This window comes from Podarcis erhardii, assembly GCF_964252035.2.
Source record: "Podarcis erhardii genome assembly, chromosome: 7".
NCBI lineage: Eukaryota > Metazoa > Chordata > Lepidosauria > Squamata > Lacertidae > Podarcis > Podarcis erhardii.
Genome location: NC_138511.1, coordinates 28645986 through 28666420, shown reverse-complemented (window position 1 = coordinate 28666420; position 20435 = coordinate 28645986). Strand labels below are relative to the sequence as shown.

Genomic DNA, 20435 nt, shown 5'->3' with positions numbered 1-20435 from the left:
GATTGGAAGAATTTTTTTTAAAAAAAATTATTTTGGGAATTAGTGTAAAATTAATGAGCATTAGGAAAAATGTTGGAATGAAAATATTTGGCTTTAGTAGAAATGATATAAGGAATTATGTACAAATAAATATTAAGTTTTACGCTTTAAGGTATTTTATGGTAAGATAAGGTTAAAATAAATTAAGGTAAATGGAGTGACAGAATATAGTGAAAGATGGAAAGGATTTGCTGAGTTAACTAATAGGTTAGACTGTTAAGACAAATTACTCAATATAAATTGAGAAAGATGGAAAGAATTTGCTGAAACAAATAATTAAACTAGAATACAAAAAGGGAGGTGTGAGGAGGTCAATGAAACAAGTAAATGAAGGATGGAGATATGGAATATTGGATGTGTGTGTTTTTATTGTTATTGGTGTATTGGTTTTTATGTGTTTTTCTTTCTTTCTTCTTTTCTTTCCTTTTTTGATGTACTGTTATGTATGTTTTGTTAATTTTTTGTTGTTCTCTCCTTTGCTTTTTTCTGTAATTTTTGAAACTTCTAATAAATATATTTAAAAAAAAAATATGTAGGGTTTTCTTAAAAACTGGGCTTAAATAGGAAGTGGCTACCCTTTTGGGTGGGGCTAGAGGGCCATGTTGGCTCATAGTAGACACACCAAAAGCCACCACCAAATCGTTTGTGTTCTTGGGGGGTCATCGAAAACCTTTTGAGTGGCCGAACATGGTCCGCAGGCAGTGGATACCCCTGATTCAAAGATTCATACTGGTGTTCTGAGCCTGTAAGATACCAGATAGTTAAAGCTATGGTTTTCCCAGTAGTGATGTATGGAAGTGAGAGCTGGACCATAAAGAAGGCTGATCGCCGAAGAATTGATGCTTTTGAATTATGGTGCTGGAGGAGACTCTTGAGAGTCCCATGGGATGCAAGGAGCTCAAACCTCTCCATTCTGAAGGAAATCAGCCCTGAGTGCTCACTGGAAGGAAGCTGAGGCTGCAATACTTTGGCCACCTCATGAGAAGAGAAGACTCCCTGGAAAAGACCCTGATGTTGGGAAAGATGGAGGGCACAAGAAGAAGGGGAGGACAGAGGATGAGATGGTTGGATAGTGTTCTCGAAGCTTCCAACATGAGTTTGACCAAACTGTGGGAGGAAGACAGGAGTGCCTGCCGTGCTCTGGTCCATGGGGTCAGGAAGAGTCGGACATGACTAAACGACTAAACAACAACAACAAGATACCAGAAAGTCACCAGTCTTGGGGTTTATTTCTGCTCCAACTTATTTTCTGGGTGCAGCTGAATGGATGCTTTTGGGGTGGCCCTAGTCCCCTGCCCCTTGCAGGATGTATGTATTCAAATGACAGGAAAGAAGATTCCAAAGTCTTAGCAACAGGAAGAACTTCCTGGCAGCGAGAGCTGTTTGATGGTGGACCAGACTCATTCCGATGGCAGTGGGCTTTCCTTCATTGGGTTGGGTGGCGACCTGTCTGTGATTGTTTTGCTGTGGTTCCTGCAATGCGGGGGGTTAGAATGGATTACCCTTGGAGTACCGTCCAACTCTGCAGTTCTGTGAATCTTTTTTTCCTTTTTAATTTTTTCTACTGAGGTTTTTCAAGTTAGCAAAAGTATTTTAGGACAGCTGAGATCCGAAAGAAGCTGGTTTGGATGAACAGAGCCACACACACGCTTGGGAACAAAAGGCCCACCTGCTGCGCCTCTCCTATGGCTGAATAAACATCTGGCAGCATAGCACAAGGCCTTTTCTTTTGAACCTGCGGCTCACACCTGCTCCTGAAACAACATCCTTTGCCGCTGTTAGCCAAACACAAAGAGCTGGACCCATTTTGGACCCATGCACCAGCTTGGTTTGGTTTACAGTGACTTCCATTGACCTCCACAGCAGCAGAGGGCATCCCAACATGCCTGAAAGAGGGTCAGAGTGGCCAGGTTGCTCCAGAGAGAGAGAGAGAGATCTCTTGGCTCTCTCCCCATCACCCAACAGCAATCCCATCAAACACAGTGGGACTAGCACTGGAGATTCTGGTCTGACAGGGTGGCCTTTCTTCCGCCCATGAGTTTCAGTGGGTCTACTCAGAGTAAAACTTGAGTTGTCTGCAACCCATTCTCTTTCAACGAGACACGGAGGAATGTGCCTTCAACCTAGAGGACTGCTCTCTGCGAAGTAGGGCACTGGGCCACCCGGGGCCAGCCCTCCGCTTCCCTGCCTCCTGAGAGCCTGCTCTGCCACCGCCCTTCTCAGAGTTACAGCAATGAATTATTGAAAGCCCCAGCATCTATTTTGATAGCAGAGCCGAGTATTTATTGCATCTCCTCTTTAAAATATTAAACAGGTATTTATTGGGAGCTTCATAAAACGGTCTTCGTGGTGCTGCAGCCAGGCATTTGCAAATCCTTTGGGCAAATCTGAACCCAGCCAAAGCTTGGGATCCAGCTTGGAAGGTACAGGGTGGTTGATCTCATTGGGGGAAATGCAGGGTGCAGATAGCTTGCATTGCCCCCAAATAAATGCATGACAAGAGCTTCCTACAGAAGCAAATGTTATAAGAAATCACTGGCACATCACTGCTTGACTCCTGAATGAGCATGTTCACTGCTGAGCTGGCAGTTCACTTATTCTGCATATTCTGTTCCACTGTCAGGGCATTGGCCCATTTGGCTCAGCATTGCCTACACTGATGGGCAGCAGCTGCCCAGTTTGCCAGACAGGGAATATTCCTGGTCCTACCTGGAGATGCCATGGAATATTGAACTTGGGACCTTCTGCATGCAAAGCAGGTGCTCTTCCACTCAGCTACGATTCCTATTCCATAATGCAACAGACAATGAAGGGGAGAAGAGGCAATTGACTAGCAAAGGAGCTCTGGCTCCCAGCTCTGAGGAACCCAACCAATTGCCCATGCCAGGAATTCAACCCCATGCCCTCTTTTTTTCTGAAAGCAGTCGCTTTTGTGTTTGCCAGTGTTGGAATGGCTGCTTCCATCAACAAACCGGGTGTCTGAACCATTCAACCTCCCTTTACGAATCTGAGTTGCTCTGCCCCCACCTCGTGGGACAAAACTACTCCGAAACTGGTACTTAGGAGGTGCAGTAGCCTTCAGCCCTAAATGACTCGGGACCCAAAGACCTGAAAGACCACTTTCTTCCTTAAAGACCCTCTTGGGTGCTGAGTTTGGCAAAGGGAGCCTTTTGGTAGTTCCTCTGTCCTCAGAAGCTTGGGGGTGGAAATGACCTGGGAGAAGAGGGTCTTCTCTGTGGTGGCCCCTAAGCTGTGGAACTCCCTCCCCAAAGCAGTGTGCCTGGCACCCTCATCGCACAGCTTTCAGAGGATGATGTAGATGCACCTATTTACCCTGTCACATTATTATTATTATTATTATTATTATTATTATTATTATTATTATTATATCACATTATTTCCATAGATCTCAGGGCAGTTCACAACATAAAACCACAATTAAAAAAACAACAAAATACATAATAAAAACAAAGACAACCCAATAATGTTCCACAAAACATTTTAAAGGGGCACTGGATAGTAATCAGCCCAAGGCCTGGTTAAAGAGGAACATTTTTGCCTGGTGCCTAATGGTGTATAATGAAGACACCAGGCGAATCTCCTTGGGTAGAGCATTCCACAGATGGGGAGCCACTGCAGAAAAGGCCTGTTCTTGTGTTGCCACCCTCTGGGCAATATAGTCGGATTTGTTTGGTCTACCAACTGATCTGAAACAAAATGCTCTTTTAAAGCAAATCCTGTGCATATTTGGGGGAATTCAGACTCTTGACTGATTGGTGAGAGTCATCTGTCGCTCTGCCTCAAGGAACAAAAAGAGCCTGTCTCATGGGAAGGAGCCTGTCTTACAAAGGTGAGTGATGATCAACCCAGAATCTGCTTCTGTTGCTGCCTCTACCTTGGTTTGCTATATAGAATTCCTTCAGCACATAAAAATTAAGAAGAAGAAGAAGAGTTTGGATTTGATATCCCACTTTATCACTACCCGAAGGAGTCTCAAAGCAGCTCACAATCTCCTTTCCCTTCCTCCCCCACAACAAACACTCTGTGAGGTGAGTGAGGCTGAGAGACTTCAGAGAAGTGTGACTGGCCCAAGGTCACCCAGCAGCTGCAGGTGGAGGAGCAGGGACGCGAACCCGGTTCACTAGATTACGAGTCCACTGCTCTTAACCACTATACCACACTTCTCTTAACCACTACACCACACTGGCTCTCCATACTGGCTCACACACTGGCTCACAAAGAACATAAGAAGAGCCCTGCTGGATCAGGAACCTGGCCCAGCTTGTCCCTCATCCTGTGGCTGCGGGAAAACAGTAAGCAGGACTTAAGCATGAGAGCCCTCTCTCCTTCTGTGGTTTCCCAAAACTGGTATTTACAAGCATTGCTGCCTCTGACCATGGATGCAGAGCATAGCCATCCTGGCTAGCCCTCTCCTCCATGAATTTGTCTAATTCTCTCTAAAGGCCATCCAAGTCAGTGGCCATCACTGCCTCCTGTGGCAGGGAGTTCCACAGTTTAACTATGCACTGGGCGAAGGAGGACTTGATTTTATCCACCCCGAGTTTTCCAGCATTCAGCTTCCTTGGATGTCCACAAGTTCGAGAGCTTCTGATTCGAAGTGGGTTGTTATCCTCTCTCTCCCCACCCTTCCATTTTCATCGCTGAGTTGTTACCCTTTCCCCTCCTGTGTTTACTACTCGCCTAATCTGCTTATTTAAACATGATACGAAACTGCAGCATCCAAAAACAGCCGGTGGAAGAAGCTTAGCCTAAGCAGGCTGATTAACTTAATGACCCAGAAGGATGGGATGGCCCTGCCTGGAGCGGTGTGGGGGGTGGGGGTGGAGAGCATCAACTGAGAGCTCCTCTCTGCTTGCAGCATGGGGTACAGAAGTGGCAGCACTGAGCAAGGAGAGGTGGTCAGTGGCTCAGTCTTGGAGCATCTGCCCTGCATTGAAAAGCTCCCTTGTTCAGTTCCCAGGTATCTCCTGGCAGCGCTGCAGGAAAAGAAATATTTGTTCCAGAGACCCTCTTCTGGTTGCCACTAAGCAGACTTAGGCTACCAGCTAATCATAATGATCAAACAGGCCAATTAGGAATGAAGTTGCTCTTTCAAGGCACCTGGTCCATAGGGCTATTTTATAGGTTTCTGTGTGTGAGAGAGAACAACAGAGACTTAGGGAAGGTGGATGAGAGAGACGCGCTCTCCCAATCACCTTCCAGAAGTGACTCCAACTGTTTAATTTCCGAGGCAGCGCTTTAGCCCAAGCATACATGACCAAGCTGATCCTTAAGAGACATGGCTAGGGCTATACAGTCATACCTCAGGTTACAGGCGCTTCAGGTTGCGGTTTTTTTTTTTTTTTTGGCTACAGACCGCCGAAACCCAGAAGTACCAGAATGGGTTACTTCCGGGTTTCGACAGTCATGCATGCACAGTAGCACTAAATCACACTTTGCGCATGTGCAGAAGCACCGAATCGCATCCTGCACATGCGCAGATGCGCCGCTGTGGGTTGCGAACGCTCCAGGTTGCGAACATGCATCCCACACGAATCACATTTGTAACCCGAGCGTCCGTTGTATGCCTAACAAAGAAACTGGTTTGATCATTTTAGCAGTCTCCTTTTCTATTAATATGATTCTTACTCTTATTCTTATTTACATCCTGCCTTTTTCCCTGATAGGGGAAAAAATCACAGGTTTGGAGAGGATTGCAAAAAACCCGATTTAGTTCACCTCAAACCTACAGTGGTACCTTGGAAGTCAAATGGAATCCATCCCAGAAGTCCGTTCGACTTCCAAAACGTTCGGAAACCGAAGCCGCAGAAGCCACGTTGGATGTTCGGGTTCCAAAGAACATTAGTAAACCGGAACACTTCCTTCCCACCCACTCTTCCTTTCCGTCTTCTCGCCCCTGCAGTTCGGTCAGTGCCCAAACCAAGAACGGTGCCACACCTCTCTATTTAGCTTGCCAGGAGGGCCACCTGGAAATCATCCAGTACTTGGTCAAGGACTGCGGAGCGGACCCCCACCTACGCGCCAATGACGGGATGACCCCTCTCCACGCCGCCGCCCAGATGGGCCACAACACCGTCATCGTCTGGCTGGTGAGGGCTGCTCAGGGCTGCAGCGAAGGCTGGGCGCAAGGGGGATCAGAACTCGGGGCCCAGTAAGGCTGCCCAAGCAACATTCAAGTGGTCACCTATAAGCAAATTGCATTTGTTTGCATTTGTATCGCAATCCTCTCCAGTGGCGCTTGCTGGAATGGAGCTTCTTGGCATAGCTGTCAATGTTTCCCTTTTTTAAAGGGAAATTCCCTTATTCCGAATAAGGTTCCTCGCAAGTAAAGGGAAAAGTTGACAGCTATGCTTCTTGGCCTGTTTTATTTCAGGGGGGCGTTTTATCCTGCCTTCTCCCTCTCGCGCTCTCTCTCTTTCCTTAAAAAAAAAAAATTTAATTGAAAATTTTCAGCATAAAATACAATAAGAATCAAACTAGTCTACAGAACTAGAATAGTGAAAAAAAGCAAGCAAGAGAGAGAAAGAGAGAGAAGACACTTTACCATATTTACCCTATATGATATATATCCTGCCATTTATCTCTCATTCCTCAGATGAGCTTCACGGATATCAGCCTCTCCGAGCAAGACGACGACGGTGCTACCGCCATGCACTTCGCCGCCAGCCGAGGCCACGCCAAAGTTCTCAGCTGGCTGCTTTTGCACGGGGGGGAGATCACCACGGACCACTGGGGTGGGACCCCCTTGCACGACGCGGCTGAAAACGGGGAGCTGGAGGTGAGTCCGCAAGCGGTCGGCCTTGCAAGTGTCTTGTAGGGAGGGCCGGGATTGCAAAGCAATTTGATGGCCGGGAAGAGAAGTAGGAAGAGGGGCTGTGCAGTTGCTGTGTGGTCTGTAGGGGCAGAGAATAGGGTCTGTCCTACCCCATAAGTGCATGGAATTTTATCCAGGGTTGCTTCTCAGGCCACATTTGCAGTATGCATTTGAAGCACTTATCATACCTCTTGCGACAACCCCAAAGAATCCTGGGAGCTGTAGCTTATTATGGGTTCTGAGAACTGTTAGGAGGCCTCTCCCATTTCCCTGCTGGAGCTACAGTTCCCAGAGTTCCCTGTCAAAAGTGATTGATTGTTAAAGCGCTCTGGGAATTGTAGGTCGCTGAAGGGGGATAGGGCGCTCTCAGACCAAACTCTCAGCACCCTTACCAAACCACAGCTCCCAGGATTCTTTGGGTGCAGAAATGATTGCTTAAATTAGCATCATAATACTTTACATTGGACGCTGTGAGTGGGGCCTCAGTTCAGCCAGAAATCCCTCATTCAGCCATAAACCCATGAAATGTTGTTAGCTGGTTGCTATCTCCCTGCCTTAGCGTGCAGAAACCATGTCCGTGAAACAAGGCGAAGTCTGATCTACCTTGCAGAGTTGTTGGAAAGATTTCTGAATAATGTATGTGAAATGCATAAGGCACTTTAAAAAAAGGAAACATTTACCGTATTTTTCGCTCCATAAGACGCACTAGACCATAAGGCGCACCTAGATTTTGGAGGAGGAAAACAAGAAAAAAAATATTCTGAATCCCAGAAGCCAGAACAGCAAGAGGAACCTGGCTTCTGGGGTAGCCTTTGGCTGTTCTGGCTTCTGGGATAGCCGCGCCAAGCCTCTTCAGGGCAGCGGGATGACGGCTCCCCCTGCCTGGAAGAGGCTGCACGCGGCTAAGGCAGAAGCCAGAACAGCAAGCGGGATCGCTGCACAGGAGAGGCGCTGCACAGAGAGGGAGAGCTACACAGCGCCCCTTCAGCGAAGCGGGAGGAGGAACAGAAGGAGCCCCTTCTGTTCCTCCTCCGGCTTCGCAGGACAGACGCCCCGCTAAAGGGGCGCTGCACAGCTCTCCCGCTCTGCACAGCGCCATTCGCTCCATAAGACACACTTACATTTCCCCTTACTTTTTAGGAGGGAAAAAGTGCGTCTTATGGAGCGAAAAATATGGTAATGGCAAAAACAGCTGATGAGTACTGATGGAGCTGAAACAAGGCTATGGCGAAACTAGAGGGAGATATCAACATGCTGGGGTGGGGGGTGGGGCTCGTTCATGAGGTTTGCAGAAGTACAGGGTTTTGAAAAATAAAAAACAACAAAACCTCTTAGAATCATAGAATTGTAGAGCTGGAAGGGACCCTTAGGATCATCTAGTCCAACCCCTTGCAATGCAGGAATAGGCAGCTGTCCCAAACAGGGATCGAACCTGCAACCTTGGCATTATCAGCCCCACGCTCTAACCAACTGAGCTATTGGTGTAAGAGGTTCTTCTTTGCCTTAAGAGGGCAAACCACCCCAAGAAACATAGTCCGGTGAGGAATGTCAAGTGTCAGCTGGAAAAATAGGCTTGCTAGGTCTAATTACAACTGATACAAGAGGCAACGTGGCTAAGTGGCTGGAACCCTAAACAGGTGGACTACAGGGAGGTCCACCTGGTTTAGTATTGTCTGCACTGACTGGCAGCAGCTCCCCAGAGCTCCAGGCAGTAGTCTCTCTAAGCCCTGCCTGGAGATGCAGCTGGGGATTGAACCTGGCACCTACTGCTGAGCTGCAGCCCTTCCTGAGAATGAGCGCACATGCTTAGAGGTGAGGAAGACACGCTGCAACATTTCGTTGCAGACACCAAAGCATGAAGAATAGAGTTGTCCTTTATGCAAACAGGACTCTGTGAGGCCGGGGCAGTGACCTGGGGATATATGGGTTCTTGGCTGGGCCCCAGAATGCTGGGTAGGGACATGCAAGTCTCCCCGTATCTCCAGGTAAAATTGAAGGGACCCCAAGAGTCATCTAGTCCAACCCCCTACAGTTCATAAAAGGAAACTTTGGAGGTTTGCTGCAAAAGGAGGCAGCTCTGGGCCAGAACAAATGAATCTCTGGCATGCCATAGCTTGAGAAGAAGGCAGCCTTGTTCCTTTCGAGGCTTGGTGGTGGTCCTTCCTCCCGTGGGCTGACTGCCTTTCTCGTCTCCTCTCAGTGCTGTCAAATCCTCGTTGTGAACGGCGTAAACTTGGGCATTCGCGACCAGGATGGCTACACGGCGGCTGACCTTGCAGACTACAACGGGCACCTGCATTGCGCCAAGTACCTGCGCACGGTGGAAAACATGGTGAGAATCGTGTCATGCAGGCGGCTGGCTTGCTTTGACAGGGAAGAGTGAGACCAGAGAGAAAAGGGAGAGGCAGTGATGACAAGGGCCATTGAGAGAGATTATTCAAGGAACAATTAACTGGCTCCTTGTCCGTAACTCCCCAATTACACGCAATAGGTAAAGGTAAAGGGTCCCCTGACCATTAGGTCCAGTACTGGCCGACTCTGGGGTTGCAGCGCTCATCTCGCTTTACTAGCCGAGGGAGCCGGTGTACAGCTTCCGGGTCATGTGGCCAGCATGACTAAGCCGCTTCTGGCGAACCAGAACAGTGCACAGAAACACCGTTTACCTTCCTGCTGGAGCGGTACCTATTTATCTACTTGCACTTTGACGTGCTTTTGAACTGCTAGGTTGGCAGGAGCAGGGACCGAGCAACGGGAGCTCACCCCGTCGCGGGGATTCAAACCACCAACCTTCTGATTGGCAAGCCCTCGGCCCTGTGGTTTAGACCACAGTGTCACCTGCGTCCTAGTAATATGGTAGCCGTCTTCAAATATTTGAAGGGCTGCCACAGAGATGATGGTGCAGACTTGTTTTCTGTTGCTTCCCAGTGGTGTGAGCTAATTGATAGTGGAAGAGGCTGCCTCTGAGGGTGATTCACTCTCTCTCTAGCTAAAGTTAGAGACCTTTTTAGCAGAGACTGGACATCCAGCTATCAATGATGCTGTAGGAGTAGGTTTCCAGCACTGGCAGCAGTTCGTTTGGATGACCTAGGCACCCCGTCGCGGGGATTCAAACCGCCGACCTTCTGATTGGCAAGTCCTAGGCTCTGTGGTCTAACCCACAGCGCCACCAGCGTCACATGCAATAAGAGGCAGTAAAAAGGAGTCTAAGCTGGAAGAAAGAAGCTCTCAATTAACTCTGCAGGGGACCTGAGGTGCCGAGTACTTACTGTGTAGTCATCGTGGAAGGACCTTTGCTAGATGGAAGGACATTGCTGGATCACATAGCATTAAAATCCCCCCATCACACTGAACAAGAGGCAATAAACAGGGCCTAAGTTGCAAGGAGGAAGCTACCACTTAACATTGCAGGAGACCTAAGGTTGCTGAGCTCTTACTGTGCAATCACCATGGAAAGAATCTTCACCAGAGGGAAGGATATTGCTGGGTTATGTTAATTGCGGAACCCACGTTTCAGCTTTGCTCCTTATTTCCGTAAAACAGCACCCAAGCAATGCTAAAGGGATTTGGTGTGGAAGGAGCCTGGGAAAGGGGCAGTTAACTGTGGGATGTAGCTTACTTTGGAGGGGAATAAATAGTTTGAAAGAGAGGGATGACACCTGTTGAACCCTATTAGCCAGATTGGGGGGGGGGTCTGACTATGGGGAAATGGGCTTTTTCTTTGGATGCTGAAGGTTTTCAGAAGTTCTTGATGGGTAGATGCGTCACCAGACCCATGTGCATTCAGTGCAGATGTGGAGCTGTTTTTAGGGCCAGTTTAGGCAACACTTGAGTCCATATTTCTTTTCACGAGTTGCAGTGAATGGTTTCTCTTGGAACAGCAAGGGATAAACATGGAACAATGACATGTTTAAACAGGGATTGCTGTTTCACCCGTCCATTTCTTTATTTCATTTTTTTTTTTTTTTACATTTATACCCTACCTTTCTTCCAAGGAGCTCAAGGCATTGCACAGAGTTCTTTTTTCTTTTTAAAGGGGCTCGTGTTTTATCTTCACAACAACCCTGCGAGGTGGGGTAGGCTGGCTAGTCCAAGGTCACCCAGTAAGCTTCATGACCGAGTGGGAATTTGAACCCTGGTCTTCCAAAACTCTAACCCAGGGGTCAGCAAACTTTTTCAGCAGGGGGCTGGTCCCTCAGACCTTGTTGGGGGGGGCAGACTATATTGGGGGGGAATGAACAAATGCCTATGCCCCACAAATAACCCAAAGATGCATTTTAAATAAAAGCACACTTTCTACTCATGTAAAAACACCAGGCAGACGCTACCAATAACCCAGAGGTGCATTTTAAGTAAAAGGACACATTCTACTCATGTAAAAACACGCTGATTCCCAGACTGTCCGCGGGCCAGATTTAGAAGGCAGTTGGGCCAGATCTGGCCCCCAGGCCTTAGTTCTAACCACTACTGCATGTTGGCAATCATGAAGTGTGACCAGGGGTGCCAACTTGAATAAAATATGGGGGGTGGCCCTTAGGCAAGCGCTGCCCTACTTAGTTGATCACATGATGCAGTGGACGCATACCATTTGAGTGACAATGCCCATCAACTTGGAGAGGGGCAGCCCCCTCAAATATTTTACGGGGGAGCCAAAACCTCCTAGGACTCTACGAGTTGGCTCCTATGAGTGTGACAGTCATGAAATGATGGGCACAGCCCATCTGAACCATTCCTGAGCCCTAGGAGGTTCTTTGGCAGAACCAGATGCAGATAGGCACTTGCACTCCTCTGATACGGACTCTGCCAGCCGAGTTTACACCAGATCATCGTTCTGCCTTTGTGGGCCATTTTTGTGTGTGTGTGTGTGTGTGTGTGTGTGTGTGTGTGTGTGTGTTGCATGGGGGTGACTTCAGGTGCATGGAACAGCCCTCCCTCCCTCCCTCCCTGCAGGCTCTCCCTTCCTACAGCTCCACTCTCACAGCTCCCCTGCCTCCCCATTGGGAGGACAAAAATATTTCTCGAGCAGCCGGAGGAGGCCAATGGGAGGCTGGCAGCTGGTGTGTTACCCAGGGCAGCCGGGCTAATGATGCCAAGCAGGGCTCACAGAAGGGCTGCTGTCACTCAGCAGCCCCCCTGGGGACTCATCCAGTGCTGTTGTGTTATGCTTTCCTTCATGCCAAGGAGGTCGGACCGAAGGGTTGGGCTGCGCCAAAGCCGAGCAAGGGGACCAGGGGCTTTCCTGGGATCATGGGCAACGTAAGCAAGGGGGGTGTCCTGGTGTGTGTGTGTGTGTGTGTGTGTGTGTGTGCGCGCCTGTTGTGGGATGTGCCAAGGAGTCTCCAGGGCAAGTGTTAGCTTGGGGCATCGCATCTGGGAAAGATGTGATGCAGAATTACAGCCTGGTGGAAACCTGTGAATGGGGTAGGGGAGCCGGCCAGCCTAAATCAAGGGGTCTCTTGAAACACCCTTCAGGAACCCCCAGGTGGTGCCTCCTCCCTCTCTCCCCGCCTTTCAAAAGCCACTTTTCCATGTTGGCTTTAACCCCCTAATCCCCAGTTGAAGCCATCCTTCTGTTCTCCAAACTTTACCTCAGCATCAGCTCTCAAGGCTTTTGGTCATGGCTTCTTCTTCGTTTTATCATCACCGTCTTTGTATTTATACCCTGCCTTTTCATTGTCAGGGACTGATGCAAGTGAGTCAGTGTGGTGTAGTGGTTAGAGGGTCAGACTAGGAACTGGGAAGACCAGGGTTCAAACCCCCACTCAGCCATGAGGAAGACCTACCTCACCGGGTTGTTGTCAGAATAAAGATGAGGAAAAGTACTGTGTACACCACCCTGAGAGAAGTTGGGATATAAATGCAATAAGATGAATAAATAAACTGGGGAAATTGCAACTTTGTGGTGCTGTATAAAAATCACTTGGGGGGGGGGATTCTTACCCATGATTTGCCAGGGAAGGCCTCTCCAATTTGGCAAGAGTTGGCCTGTCCCCTGTCTGGGCCAGGGAGGACCCTGAAATCAGGGACAGAGCCCCTGCTTTGCATGCAGACACAGGGAGTGTGGTCTAGTGGTTAGAGCAGGGTCAGCAAACTTACCGCACCTTGGGCTGGTGTCTCCAGCGTCGATCATGTAACAGGCTGGAGGGTGGGGGAGCGCGTGCCCACACACACACACACACTATTTCTGGCACGCTTCCAACCCGGAAGTGCACTGAAAATAATGCTTGCGCATGTGCAAATAACGCTTGTGCATGTGCACAAGCTATTTCCAGTGCTCCTCTGACCCGGAAGTGCGCAGCCGCGCAGCACAGCACTGGTAAGAGCGGGCGGCAGGGGTCGTCGCGGGCCGGATAAACAAGTCCCTTGGGCCTTATCCAGCCCGCGGGCCTTAGTTTGGGGACCCCTGGGTTAGAGCATCAGAGCAGAACCTGGGAGAGACCAGGGTTCGAAACCTCAACGCAGCCACAAAGCTCACTGAGCAGCCTTGGGCCAGTCACTGCCTCTCAGACTAACCTACCCTGCAGGGTTGTTGTGAGGAACAAATGAGGAGGGGAAGAACCATGCACCGCCCCAGACTTCCTTGGAGGACAGAAGGTGGGGATAGAAGTTCAACCACCCAATCAGCCAGGCGGACCCGTTTTCGAGGAGGGGGCCACCTGAGCGTGGCCTGGTGCGGAGTGGCCCCTTTCTCTGAGCTGCTTACTCACCTCTAACTGACACTTCTGTGGCTTGCAGAGTGTGGAGCACAGGGTCCTTTCGCGGGATCCTTCGACGGACCTGGAGTTCAAGCAGCCGGACTCTGGGATGTCGTCGCCCAACACCACCATGTCTGCCCCGCAGGCCCACTTTGACCTCGGGTCCCCCAGCAGCACCCTCTCCAACTACGACTCCTGCAACTCCAGCCAGTCTAGCACCGGGGAGAAAAGGAACAGTCAAGGCTGCAGTGAGTATCTCTTACACACACACGTGTGTGTGTGTGTGTGTGTGTGTGTGTGTTGGGGTCTGTTCGCCCTTCCCCACTTGCCATCTGTTGCAATGTTGCTCTTGGGAAGAAGTGGGAGGTGGCGGCAGGGGTGGGGGAGTTAATTCATAGCACCATCGAATTGCAGAGTTTGATCTATTTGTTTTTTATTCATCAAACTTACATGCCGCCTTTCATCTAAAGATCTCAGGATGGTTCGCAGAATAAAATGCATGAAACACAAGTGAAGATTCACACCAAAACCACGAAGCAATAACCCCTGTGTCTCACAGACACATTTAAAAGACTGTAGAATATTAATCCACCAAAGGCCTGGTTGAAGAGGAATGTCTTTGCCTGGCACCTACAATATATATAATGAAGGCGCCAGGCAAACTTCCATGGGGAGAGCATTCTACAAACAGGGATCCACTACAGAAAAGGGACCTATTCCAATGCAGGAATCTCAACTGGGTCATATCTGACAGATGAACACCCAACCTCTGCTCTTCTTTCTCTGTTTTTAAAATTTTAGATTAGTTTTCTTTGATCTGATTTTACCACGAAAAAGCTTCAACAAAATCTTATGACAAAAGGTGAAAAAAACCCAACCTCCACTTAAAAACCTCCAATGAATTGTAGAATCGTGGAGTTGGATGGGATCACAGCTAAAGAATCCCTGGCAGACAGCCGTTCAACTTTTGTTTAAAAACCTACCATGGAGGAGAATCAGCCTCCTTCGGAGGGAATCTGTTCCACTGTTAAACGCCTCTTAACAGTCAGAAAGTTATTCCAAAGGTTTAGTTGGAATCTCCTTTCCTCTCATTTGAATCCACTGGTTCTGATTCTTCCCAGTGGAGCAGCAGCAGAAAACAAGCTTTCTCCATCTTCCATGGGACAGCTCTTTAGATATTTGAAGATGGCTCACATTTCTCATCTCAGTCTTCTCTGCTCTAGGCGAAACACCCCCAACTTCCTCAACCTGTCCTCATAAGTCTCAGTTTCCAGACCTTTTTATCATCCTGGCCACCCATACAGATCAGGGCAAAGGGAAGAGTGCCACCTTGTGGCACAGATTTGTGCTTCCTTGCCAGCCCTGCTAGATAACATTACCAGCACAGCAGCAAGCAATGCCCACATTTCCAAAAGCAGCTATGGTTTCTTTTGAAAATAATTTCAAGTAAGGACATTGCAAAGGACACTGGTCCTCCCTTTTAAAGCCACACAGGCTCAAAGGTGAGCCAAAGCAATCTTGCACTAATTGCACCTGCCGGAGACAGACAACTGGGGAAGGTTCTTGCCTTCAGGCTTTGTGGGTTTCCTGGATGTTTCTGGTTGGACACTGTAGAAAGCTGCAGGGATGCTGGAGTTAGGTGAACCCAACAGGGCTCATCTTGTGTCTCCCATATGTTGTGCACCCATTTTTGGAGACCTCTGCTACAAAATGTGGAAAAGTGCAAATTTCCAAGGATAATTCAAGGGACTGCAAATGAATTTTATTATTTCGGTCACAGACCAGTTCCAGCCCACATACAATATCAAGGAAGTCATAAAACACAGTACGGATACTTTTGAATTTATAATTAGGTATAACAGGGACAATACAGATACAGTAACGGTTAAAAATATATAAATTAAAACTTAGTCACTGACATATAACCTAAAATTATCATTTAAGGCCTTAATAATTATGATAGCACAGCTTGTTCCCTAAGTTATGGCAATCACACAGAATTTGGCTACCCTTAATGTGATTTCAGGATCCTTGTGGTCTACTAAGGATTTTAGACATTGAAGTTTGGATTCATTTGGAGATTTTTGCATAGCAGGGGTAATAAATACCGAGCGTATGTCCCCGTAGAAATGGCAGCGTAACAAAGACAGTTTCTACCTCCATCTAGCCTCAGGGGCAGACTCGTTCCACGTATGGTTTACCCTCGAATCTGCCTTGCAATAAGGCAGATGGCAGCATGTTGAATCTAGCAAGGGTAAATGACCGTCTGTAGACTGCAAATGTCAAAGGGTATTTCAAAGGCTGTTTTACAGCATTGCAAATTTCAACGAATATTTCAGTCTGCGCTCTCTGTCTCTCTCTCCTCCGACTCCTTGCTCCAGGAGTTCCCGGTACGGCGATCACAGATATGCAAACCTACATGGACATGCTGAACCCCGACCTCGCCCCCGGGAACAGCAAGAAGGGGGGTGAGGCCTCCCCACCCCCACCTCCAAACTTCCCGGCGCCTCCCCCGCCCCCCGACACCAAGGTGCTCCCTCCTCCTCCTGGCTACCCAGCGCCAAACCCCCCAGAGGTTCAGCACACGGCTGAGATCTACGTGCAGGCGAAGAACAATCTCCGCCATGTGGAGAGCGAAGCCCTCAAGAGGGAGGTAAGGCCAAGGATGCCGCAGGACCCTTTGGAGAAATGCTAAGCTTTGTGCCGGGAGCTGTCTTGGCTTTCTCTTGCAGTTTCTTGGTGTGGTGGAGGAGATCCCAAGCTGACCTTGAGTAGGTGGGAAGCCCAGCAGTGACATAAAGGGTGCATAGGATTCCTCTGGGGTCAGGGTTTTCAAACATAGGAAGCCCCCTCAGTCACCCTGTTATAAACCTGGGACCCTCCAGATATTTTGGACCACAGCTGGAGGGCACCAGGTTGGCGAAGGCTGTTGTGGGTGTCTATAGAGCAGTGGGTCCCAAAGCAGGCGGTGGTATTACCTAGTGGGGCACTAACAGGCAAGGGGGGCACAGAAGGTGCAAATGGCTTCGAAAAGCTGGTATCACCAGATCGAGTTCACCAGTGTTGTTGACTTAATTAAACTACATAGTTTTAACTGGATCTTAAATAAATGGTTACTGTTTTAAATTTTATTGCACTGTTGTATTGGGTTTTGCAAACGATGATTCTGAATGATGCTTTTTTAATATATTAGGGTAAGGGGCAGTGGGGATGACTTTATGTTGGCCCAATAAGGTTTCTCAACTACTGTTTTTGCAATGCTTTATTATGTTTTTGTAGATACCATATTGGCTCAAATATAAGGCACACTTTTTTCTGCCAAATTCTGATTGTGAAAAGTTAAAGTGTAGCTTATATTCATGACCTTACCGTATTGTGGCATAAACAGCTGCGCACGAGAGCCGCTGGGGGTGCGGGACAACGGCACCCATCCTGACCTCGTCTCCCAAGCCTCCTCTGAGCTGCCGTAAGGAAGGGGGAAGGGAGGGAGGCTGCCGGCAAAGCGGCATGGCTCCCCCCACCCCCAGGAAGCAGCCTGGGAGCATGGGGCAATGGCGTGCAGCCCGCCCACTGCTCCCAAGCCTCCCCCAGCACCAGCTTGGGGAGGTAGTGCCGGGAGGTGGTAGTGTCAGGAGGTGGGCACACAGTGCACTCAGAACCAAGCATTGGTTTGGGGAGCAGGGTGCCAAGCACCAGTGCCGGCCATCCCCCATTCAGGGCGGTAGTGCCAGGAGGTGGTCCGCACCCGCAAATAAGCCTTGAATTTTAATAGTGCGGCTTACTTGCGGGTGCGTCTTATATTCGGGACAGTACGGTATTGGAAGCTGCCCAGAGTGGCTGGGGCAACCCAGTCAGATGGGCAGGGTACAAATAATAAAATAATTATTATTATTACTGCTGTAGAGGTTTGAGCACATGCCTGGTTGTGCTTGTTTAGGCAAAGACTTAGGGAGCAGGTTGTTCTTCCATCTGAGATGGACCGCTTGAACACTGCTTGAAAAGTCAGGAAGTGCAGTTCAGAAGTGATGCTGGATGCACCTTTGGAGCTGAAGGTGGAGAGGACCACCTTTGGCCAGCTCCTTACTCCAGTCAGACATGCTGGATCACTGCAGGGGTTTCATTTGAAAAATATTGGGAAAGCCTCACTGAGCCCAAACACAGCTGCTAACTTCTTGACCCTCTGATGCTGTGATGCTGTACCAATTTTACCAGTCTGTGAGCCCATTTCGTAGGGCGGGCCACTACATTTAAAGTATTGCAAACCAGCTTGGGACAAGGATCCTTAAAGGACTGTCTCCTTCTGAACATCCTGCCATATCACTTGGGACGTCAGGGGAGGCCTTGCTGCATTTCCCATCAGACCTGCATGCACTAGGCAGAGATCCTTCCCCACTTTCGTTCCCAGAAGATCTGTCTGACTCTTCCTTAGGGGGAAATGTTGGTCGTTGCAGCAGGCCCATGGCTTGGCCAGTTCTTCCACTGTTCTCTTCTCCCCACTTTGCAAAGGGATTTCTGTCTGCTCTGCTGGTTGGATGATGACCACTGCTCTGCTTTTTCTTCGTGGGATGTTTTTGCTAATCTTAACCATCTGGAGCTCCAGGGTTGGGACTGGCTGGCCTAAGTAATACTTGAGTTGACTCCAGGTCCCTACAGAGTCATCTCCTATAGCCACCTCAGCAGGGCTCCCTGGAGCTCTCCAAGGTGCTGAATTGCTCTCTGCTTGACTGGGACATTGACTGCCTCCTCTGAGAACCTTGTGACCCCAGAACTGGACACAGTCTCATGTTGTGGTATGACTCTGCACCTTGGCACAGTGTCCTCCTTGCTCTGAAATCTCCCCAACTTCTGGGTGCTCTCAGAACCCCCAAAACCTCGTCGTTCGATCAGAAATATATTTGTGAGCCTCTTGCTCCAAGTATGGAGGATTGAGACTCTTCTCAGCATTGAGCTTTCACAAGTGTTACTGGGCAAATGTCTTCCTCTATCGCTTCACACAGAGTTTACTTTCCTGGCTTGTTGCCATCCAGAAAGAATTCCCCATCGGTCCCTGCTGTGCATCCCATGCTGAGGCAGTTCTTTGCTTTCTAAGTATCTCTTCCTTCCAAATCTGTGCTGCTCCTCTGGCATCTGCTTCCTCTGCCCAAGAAGGAAAGTGCCTTCCACACAGCTGTGAGGCTCTGTGGACACACAGTTCAGCTGGGCCAAGCCTCTGACAAGCCCCAGCTGCAGCCAGCCTCAGGCACTGAGCATGACCTAAAGGGCACCTCAGCCTGCATCAGCCTGCCCTCCCTGGACTCTTTGATTTGTCGGGGAGGTTCTTCTCATAGTCCCATGATTGAGGGAGATGCATCAGGGGAGTGACATGAGACAGGGCCTTATCTGTGGTGGCCCCACAGCTTTGAACATAAGAACAATACTGCTGGATCAGGCCAATGGCCCATCCACTCTAGTATCCCGTTCTCACAGTGGGCAACCAGATGCCTACAGGTAACCGGCAAGCAGGATCCAAGCACAAAAGCACTCTCTCCTGTGGTTTCCGGCAACTGGTGTTCAGAAGCATTGCTCTCCTGGAAGGAATTCCTGCAATTGACTTTTCTGGCAGCTTGGCACCAGGTTAAGGCCTACTATATCCGTTTGCCTGTGCTTTTCTTCTGAGCTGCCTGTGTTGGTATCTGTTGTTGTAAGGTCTGCTCCTCAAGATGATCTTAAGGCTGATCTCCAGTTGGTTTTAGGTACGTTTTATCTGCTCTGTTTGACTTGGGCTTTTTGTTTTAGGTGTTTGTATGTTAACTGATTTGTAACATCCTCTGAAATCATACCTGAAATACCACCTCCTTCCCTACAGTCTTTCCCAGGCATTAAGATAAACAGAGGGGCTCCTCTTGGTGGTTCCACCTCCCTCAGAAGTTCAAGGGGTGGTGGTAGTGGCCCAGGAGAGGGTCTTCTCCATGGCAGCCCCTAAAGTGTGGAATTCCATGCACACACAGTGGTGTTCCTGGCCCCTTCACTATACAGCTTCTGGAAAATACTGAACATGCACCCTGACCTGTGGCATATTCCGTTCTTGTGAATGGAATATGTTTCAACTGTTTTTAATTATGAATATTCATGGATTATAGAATCATAGAATTGTGGAGTTGGGAGGGGTGCCAGGGTTCATCTTGTCCAACCCCTTGTATTGCAGGAATCACAGCTAAAGAATCCCTGACAGGTGGATTCTGTTTGAAAACTTCCCATGGGGGAGAATCCACCACCCTCCGAGGGAGTCTGTTCTTCTGGCCAGCTCTCACTGTCAGAAAGTTCTTCCCAATCTCTATTCAGAATCTCCTTTCTTGCCATCTGAATCTGTTGGTTTGGGTCTTCGCCTCTGGAGCCACAGAAAACAAGCTGGCTCCACCTTCCACATGACAGGCCTTCGGATATTTGAATGTTTGTATTGTTTAGTCGTTTAGTCGTGTCCGACTCTTCGTGACCCCACGGACCAGAGCATGCCAGGCACTCCTGTCTTCCCACAGTTTGGTCAAACTCATGCTCGTAGCTTCAAGAACACTGTCCAACCATCTCGTCCTCTGTCGTCCCCTTCTCCTTGTGCCCTCCATCTTTCTCAACATCAGGGTCTTTTCGAGGGAGTCTTCTCTTCTCATGAGGTGGCCAAAGTATTGGAGCCTCAGCTTCACGATCTGTCCTTCCAGTGAGCACTCAGGGTTGATTTCCTTCAGAATGGATAGGTTTGATCTTCTTGCAGTCCATGGGACTCTCAAGAGTCTCCTCTAGCACCAGAATTCAAAAGCATCAATTCTTTGGTGATCAGCCTTCTTTATGGTCCAGCTCTCACTTCCATACGTAATAATTAAATAAACCTTCCAAAG

General features: G+C 48.8%; 1 protein-coding gene across 1 annotated transcript in view; it reads left to right on the top strand.

Moving 5' to 3' along the window:
* ESPN (espin) overlaps positions 1–20435 on the top strand; it is a 116552-nt gene that overhangs the window by 37101 nt on the left and 59016 nt on the right. Inside the window, exons 3-7 of the mRNA XM_081870915.1 lie at positions 5963–6149; positions 6656–6838; positions 9075–9206; positions 13607–13814; positions 15948–16219. Coding sequence (XP_081727041.1) covers positions 5963–6149; positions 6656–6838; positions 9075–9206; positions 13607–13814; positions 15948–16219 — 982 coding nt within the window. The remainder of the gene's footprint in view (positions 1–5962; positions 6150–6655; positions 6839–9074; positions 9207–13606; positions 13815–15947; positions 16220–20435) is intronic.